Source organism: Toxorhynchites rutilus, chromosome 2 (genome assembly GCF_029784135.1).
Source record: "Toxorhynchites rutilus septentrionalis strain SRP chromosome 2, ASM2978413v1, whole genome shotgun sequence".
Lineage (NCBI taxonomy): Eukaryota > Metazoa > Arthropoda > Insecta > Diptera > Culicidae > Toxorhynchites > Toxorhynchites rutilus.
Window position 1 is genome coordinate 80,868,482 of NC_073745.1, and position 7,312 is coordinate 80,875,793.

General features: G+C 35.6%; 1 protein-coding gene across 1 annotated transcript in view; it reads right to left on the reverse strand.

Moving 5' to 3' along the window:
* The window catches only part of LOC129768389 (probable phospholipid-transporting ATPase IA), a 250,423-nt gene extending 246,961 nt beyond the window's left edge, over positions 1-3,462 (reverse strand). The window contains exon 1 of the mRNA XM_055770015.1: positions 2,973-3,462. Within this exon, the coding sequence (XP_055625990.1) occupies positions 2,973-3,090 (118 nt within the window). The 5' untranslated portion in view covers positions 3,091-3,462. The remainder of the gene's footprint in view (positions 1-2,972) is intronic.
* Positions 3,463-7,312: the final 3,850 nt, after the last annotated feature.

The window sequence follows — 7,312 nt, forward strand, 5'->3', positions numbered from 1 at the left end:
ATACCCAAAAACCCTAACATCCCAAATTGTGCTTGATTAGTTTTCGAGTTATGCAGAAATTTGTGTTTCATTTGTATGACAGCCCCCCTTAGAGAGGGGGTGGAGGGTCTAACCATCATAGAAACATTTATTGTACCCTAAAACCTCAATATGCCCAATTTGGTATCATTTGCTTGATTAATTCTCGAGTAATGTAGAAATTTGTGTTTCATTTGTATAGGAGACAACCACCGCCAAATTTTCCTCCGACTTGCACTGTGGTCACGCGTATTCTAGAGCTTGCCATTCAGAATGCCTTCAAGGCCTGTTATTCGGCATAGAAATCTCAATCAAGTACTAATAAAAATGACGCAAAAAAAACTACGTTGAGACGGCGAAGTTCCTCTATGAACTGAATTAGATGACTATTAAAACTGAATACATATTGCATGTCTTCATCTAAGAGATATTATCAATCATCAACAACGGATGGAAGCCAGTTTTCAACATAACAGTTCTGTATTCGTACCACCTACGAAATTGTGCAACTTGCTCGATGCTAAATGCTTTCTCTCTTTCAGATCGATTGTTCTGTTTTTTGACGTGGGACTACGTCTAACCGGAGTATATGGGGGGTAAAATGAAAACCTAAACGCAGAACATGCAGGAAAAAAAATGAAAGATTCCAAATGCTTATAACTCGAACATTTCTTACTGTATCGGAAAGATGTTTGCATCAATTGGTAGGGAATATTTCTACGCATCTATCGCAATTAATAAAATTCTATTTATCATTAGTTAAACAGTTAAATAACTGTAAAATGTTAATCATTATCTAAACGCCCTAACTACCTCGTTTTGATTGGCCCGATTTACAGTTTCCCCAACACAGCCATCATAACTAAACAGCCTTGGAGAAATCTGCATTGCAAACACATGAAAGTGTGGGGATTTTTGTTCTCATCGAAATGTGTTCCCTAACACTGACTTCAAAACCAAGCAGTGGAGAAATCGGCATTATAAATATATGAAAGTTGAGGGTATTTTTGTTCCGACTGAAATGTGTTTCCCTAACACAGACTTCTAATCCAAGGAGCGTGGGGAAGTTGGCATAGCAAATTCATGTAAGTCGGGGGTATTTTTGTTCCGACTGAAATGTGTTTACTAACAGAGACTTCTAATCCATAGAGCGTGGGGAAATTGGCATTGCAAATTCATGCAAGTCGGGGGTATTTTTGTTCCGACTGAAATGTGTTTCCCCAACACAGACTTCAGAACCAAGGTGTCTGGGGAATTGGCATTGCAAATTCATGCAGGTCGGGGGTATTTTTGTTTTGCAAGTACTCGCTTGCCTTTATGCAGGCTAGAATATGTTTCCTGAACACGGTACAAGTTGAAGTTGTTGATTCATGCAAGCCAGGGGTACTTCTGCACCCGCATGTTTTTTTGCACTCCGAAAAGTGTTTTCCTAACACGAATTACAAAAACGGGTACGAACACAACGCTTCGGCTCGGCTATTCTAGATTGCATTGAAGGATATGCCTTCATATCTTCTACTCACTGAATTTCTGGCACTGTGTACTGAAGTTCATCAAATCAAACAAATTCGCGGTTCGAGAAGTGCGTTCACTTAGAGATGCAAACTTCTGAGGGAAATGTAAAACAAAATAATCTAAAATAATTAATTCTTCCGTTCCTAATTTTGTCCTAGGCATCGTACCAAACGAAAAAGGACTATCATTAAATTTACTTGTAACGAAGAACATAATCTATCACAATGCATGAATTGACCTTACCTAGCATTTATTCAATCTCTTTACTCACAAAGCAAATATATTGAATTCGGAAATTGTTTCATTCAATCAAAAATTTTATCAATACAAACATATGATTGCTATGCTAAGCTAGTCCCACGTCAACTTTGCGGTTATACCATAGATATAACCCACCCATTTTTTTGAAATATTTTGAACAAGATGACGTGTTAGGGAAACGCCTTGCGACCTTTGCGAATGTATGGAAAATTAGTAGCTCTTATTTCATCCTATCTTAACTTATTATCTGTCGAACATTTCATAATCATCTATATTGGAAAAGATTGTTAGTGCAAAGATTCCGTGAATCCATCTAGAACTGACGCTCAAAATTGGACAATTTTCGTGATGCGACCGATATTCAGTGTTTCAATTTGTACCCTCGTTATGTTCCGAGCCCTACCCTTTAACCCTACGATAAATGTTTCAATAAAATCATGGAATTGCTTCATAGCAACTTTTGAATCAATCAACATCGGAGAAATCCAGTTGTAATAAACATCGGATAGCAAACCAACAGTTTTATGGCGCAATTTTCCCTGGAAGTATGCATTCCGTAGCGCATGTATGATCCGTCTCAATCAGCTGTGTGCGTTGTTTACCCTCGCTTGAACGTGAAATGATAAGCGCTACGCCTGTAGCTCAGACGCGCGGGATGATTGTATCGATTTGCCATCGAATGCCGCCTCAACCATGTGGATCGGAAGAAAACATAAGCAGAAGCATGAAAGCGAAACATTTATTTCGTAGTTCGCACGACGTACATAAACCGTTTACCAGATACATATTTTCGGACGCCAAGTTTCTCTGAATTATTGCAGCTAAATAGATGGTCATTTCGCATACTTTTTTTTACATTGAGTAATCGCGCCACACACTGCAAGAGAGTTGTTGATTTTTGCGACGAGAAACTGCGCGGGTAACCCCAAAGGTTCATGTTAATTGCGACATCGATTGATGCTTGCCGCAATCAATAATCGGAGATGTATTTCCGCTCGTTGCAGTTTTTCCCAGAGAATATGAAACAAAGTGAATCAAATCTTGAGCTCAAATAAGTAACACAAAGCCAAACGAGTAAAATTATGTCTAGGCCAACAAGGTTTATTATTAGAACTAAATCGAACAACCGAATCAAAGTATATCTGTAAAAACTGAAGATGAAAATAAAAATTACTCACGTTCGTCACTTTCTTCCAGCAGTAAACCTTCGTAGTCGTTGCGAATCCGTCGGCGACGACCAACTGGTCCACCCCCCGGGAGCATTAGCTTTCTTCGGATTCTCATCAGAAGACTCATGGCGCGAACTGGTTTGCGGAACAAAACAAAACTTAAACTAATACACTTTCAAAAAAAAAAAAAAAGAACTCAACACTAATCAGCACCGTAAAAAGTGGAAGGGAAAAAAAACTTCAGTAGCAACGAAATGAATGCGGCTGCAACAGAAAAAAAACAATCCAACTGCCGTTCAACTAATTAGCACCGATAACCGAACGGAAATAGACTCCAAATCGGAACAAAACGGCGGCGGCAACGGAAGGAAGGTGAAAACTCTCAACTTCGCTTTTACGAATACGACTGAAGAGATTAAACAAACTTATTCCACACAACAAGCGAAATAAGCGAAACTATCGACCGATAAGAGCTGTCTTCTTCTCGTACAATTGGAGCTTCCTTTCGTGGGGGCAATGTGGAAAAAAATCGCAATCGCCAATTACGACAGTAAAGCGACTCATCAAAACATAGCGATCGTCATACTCACGCTTGTGCGAGTGAGCGTGTAGTTGTGGCATTGGCCAACGATTGTTTTGACGGCGAAAGAGAGAGAAGGAAGCTCACGAAGTGACACTCACGGTGTCGGCCAGGAAGGATGATATTGTTGTTTGAATAACATTTATGCTTTTAAATAGCGAAGCAGGTGATTAAAACCGAAATCTGTGATTTTGAAATGGTTTGAGGAGATGGTACTGTTTCGTATTCTATGGATGACCGTACGAATAACATCAAACAGCTATAAAATTATGTGTTGCTATAAAACGTCGCTATTTGAACACTGAAGCAAATCTTTTATGATATGGGCTGTATTCAGATATGTTTCGGTAAAATTGTCCCACGGATCGTTTTCTTCAAGCAGCCACAGGAATAATGTTTTCGATATAAAGCAGCTTTTAAAAATTCGGTTTGCTTGTATTGCCTTAGAAATTTAGCAGTTTGCTCTGTTAGAAACAGGAAAGTTTGATAGGAATTTGCATCATTTAATTTAAATTAACCAAATTTTAACATTTCACAGATATAAGTTAAAATGTATCAAACTAATTTTTGATCGCTCTATTAACTCTACTTTTAACGTGGGACTACGTTTTATTCAATGGTATATGGTGCCAAGTTGAAATATTAGTTTGGGCAAAAAGAAATCCATTATTTTTGCGTGAAATTTGAAACTTCATTTAAGATGCTTGGAATTGTCCGATTTGGGTCAAATATACACCGTTTCGATTTATAATTTGTTTCAATTCTAAAGATAGCTTCATAATCCCTCTATCATAGAAGTCTTTCCTCCTATTGGTGAAAAACCCATTTCGGGCGGTTTCTGGTCAATCACTAGTATCAAACGGTCCAGTTGTCGACAGTAGAGATCTGAATTTAGTGTTTGGCCATAAGCTTCATCACGCTTTGACCACGATCGTTTTCTCACAAAATTGTCATATGTGATCTATTTCTCATCCCCAGTCACTATCCGTTTAAGAAATTGCTTGATTTCATTCCTTTTGGTCAAGGTTTCGCAGATGGAAAATATGTCCATGTCATGTTTTTGGTATTATTTGGTGTGGCACCAAACATCAAGCTTCTTTGTGAATCTGGCTTTGTGCCTATATATTCAAAACTATTTATGGTCGATCTTTAGCTCCGAGGCAATTTTACGACTGTTAATATGCTGGTCAACTTCGATTAAGCGAGCTTCATCTTTAACATTGAAAAGGCCTGAACAGAATCGATCGGAGAACTGTAGTTCATCCTACGCACTGATTACGAACGAACTATTTGCGGGCGAACTGATTGGTGATAGATGAAGTGCAATTAAACTGAATACATGTGGGAAGCAGATTGTGTTGGACGGAACATATTAACATAACGAAGAAGTTTGGAGAAAGCCAAAAAAAAAATTAAGATATTGACGAATTTCATGCCAACTCGTCTTAGGAGTTGACAGCACCATTCACCATCTCAGATAGTAGTGAAACGTTGTGGGTGTTAAGACATGGGTCATTTAAGAAACTTTGCATACTTGAAATATTCTAAAAAGAATTAGACCACTTTTTGAAAAAAGACAATTTTTTTTCTTAATTTTTTACAAAAATTTATAATTTGAAAAAATATGATACTTACAAAATTCTTGTCAAAGGACGAAATGTAGGTCACAAAAAAATACAAATTTTTTTGTAAAAAAAATTTCGCTGACAAAAAAGTTATTTTAAAAATTAAAATTAATTTTTCTCATAAACGTATATTTTGAACATTCCCACAAATATATATATATATATATATATATATATATATATATATATATATATATATATATATATATATATATATATATATGTATATATATATATATATATATATATATATATATATATGAACAGCCCTTATAATTTCCAACAAGTCATCCATACATCGGAAAATGGGCACTTTTACAGGGAAAAAGTTTTTCGAACTACATTTTCATGTTTTCTTTGAAAAAAATACAATTTATCCTAATTTTGTTTAAAGTCAAGATAGCGATATAGTATAATCGACAAAGTTTCAGACCTTGTTAAAATATAAACTTTTGTCGAAGACATCAACTTTCTATCTTTTATAGTTCTGGAATATAAGCCATTTTTGTGTGAAGACTCCTGAAAAAAAAATGTTTTGCTCGTAACATTTTTGTGTGTAGATTCTCACATTTGACATGTTCTTGACATGTTTCTAAATAGAGAAAAGTTATCAGAGCATGTAAATTGTGATAATTTATACATAAAAATGTTACGAATTAAACATTAATAGTATTTTTTTTAAAGAAAAAAAACATTAAAAAGTTGTTGTTTGAAAAACTTTTTCCATGTGAATGTGCCCATCGTCTGATGTATGGAAAACTTGGAAATTCTTAGGGCTTTTTTTATTTTTTTTTTCAAAATTTTCGAAGCGTGTGTTTTCGAGAAAAATTAATTTTAATTTTCAAAATATTTTTTTTTTTCAATGAATTTTTTCCCAAAAAATTCTTTGATAATTTTTATTGTAAACCAATTTCCTACATTTCATTCTTTGACTAAAATTTTGTTGATCTGATAAATTTTTCAAAAGTTTTTTTTTCAACTTTTTTTCGAAAAATCTTAATTTAAAAACTATAAGATCTACAAAAAGTTGGTCAGAGAATGAAATGTAGGAAATTACTTAGGTTCTCATTAAAAGTTATCAAATAATTTTTAGGAAAAAAATTTCATTGATAAAAAATATTTTGAAAATTAAAATTAATTTTTTCTTGAAAATATATGTTTTATAAGATTTTTCAACCACTTGCAAATAACATGTTTCTCCGTTACATGAAATAAATGTTTGATACAGAAAATATGATAGAAGGAAGACAGCCCTAAATCGGACAATTCCTTCCTCGAGTTCTGCTCTTATCCACATATTCGGCTATACTTTTTTATTGGTATAGATAGAAGAAGATAAAGGAGTGCGTTTCATCGTGCGAAGGAAGGAGGGGTGTCATACCAACATAGGAATATTTCTCATGCCCAAAAATCGTCACATCCCAAATTGTGCTTAATTAGTTCTCGAGTTTTGCAGAAGTTTGTGTTTGTGTGCCCCCTGTAATTTGTGTTTCATTTGTATGGCAGACCCCCCCCCCTTTAGAGAGGAGAAAGGAGTGTCAAACCACTATAGAAACATTTATTGCCCCCTCCACATGCCAAATTCGGCTTCATTTGCTTGAACAGTTTTCGAGTCATGCAAAAATTTGTGTTTAATTTGTATGGCAGCCCCCCTTTAAGAGGGGGGTGGAGTGTCTAACCACCGTAAAAACATTTATTGCACCCTAAAACCTCCACATGCCAAATTTGGTTTCGTTTGCTTGTTTAACTCTCGAGTAATGAAGAAATTTGTGTTTCATTTGTATGACAGCCCCCCCTTAGAGAGGGGGGAGGGGTCTGAAAATGTCATAAGAACCTTCCCCGACACCAAAAACTCATACATACCAATTTTCATGTCGATCGGTTCAGTAGTTTCCGAGTTCATAAGAATCAGACAGACAGACAGACAGAAATCCACTTTTATATATATATATAGATAGATGTTTTTGTCTATATTAGCATGATGATTATGGCGAAAATCTTCCAATGAAGGAACTAAACTGAATACCGATCGAGAGGCTTGAAAGGGTACACTCACGCATACCTGTTTAGTTTTCTTGAGCCAACTACACTTTCTCAATTCCTCTTGTACTTTTTCCTGCCCCATCCGTATGTATAAGCAGCAC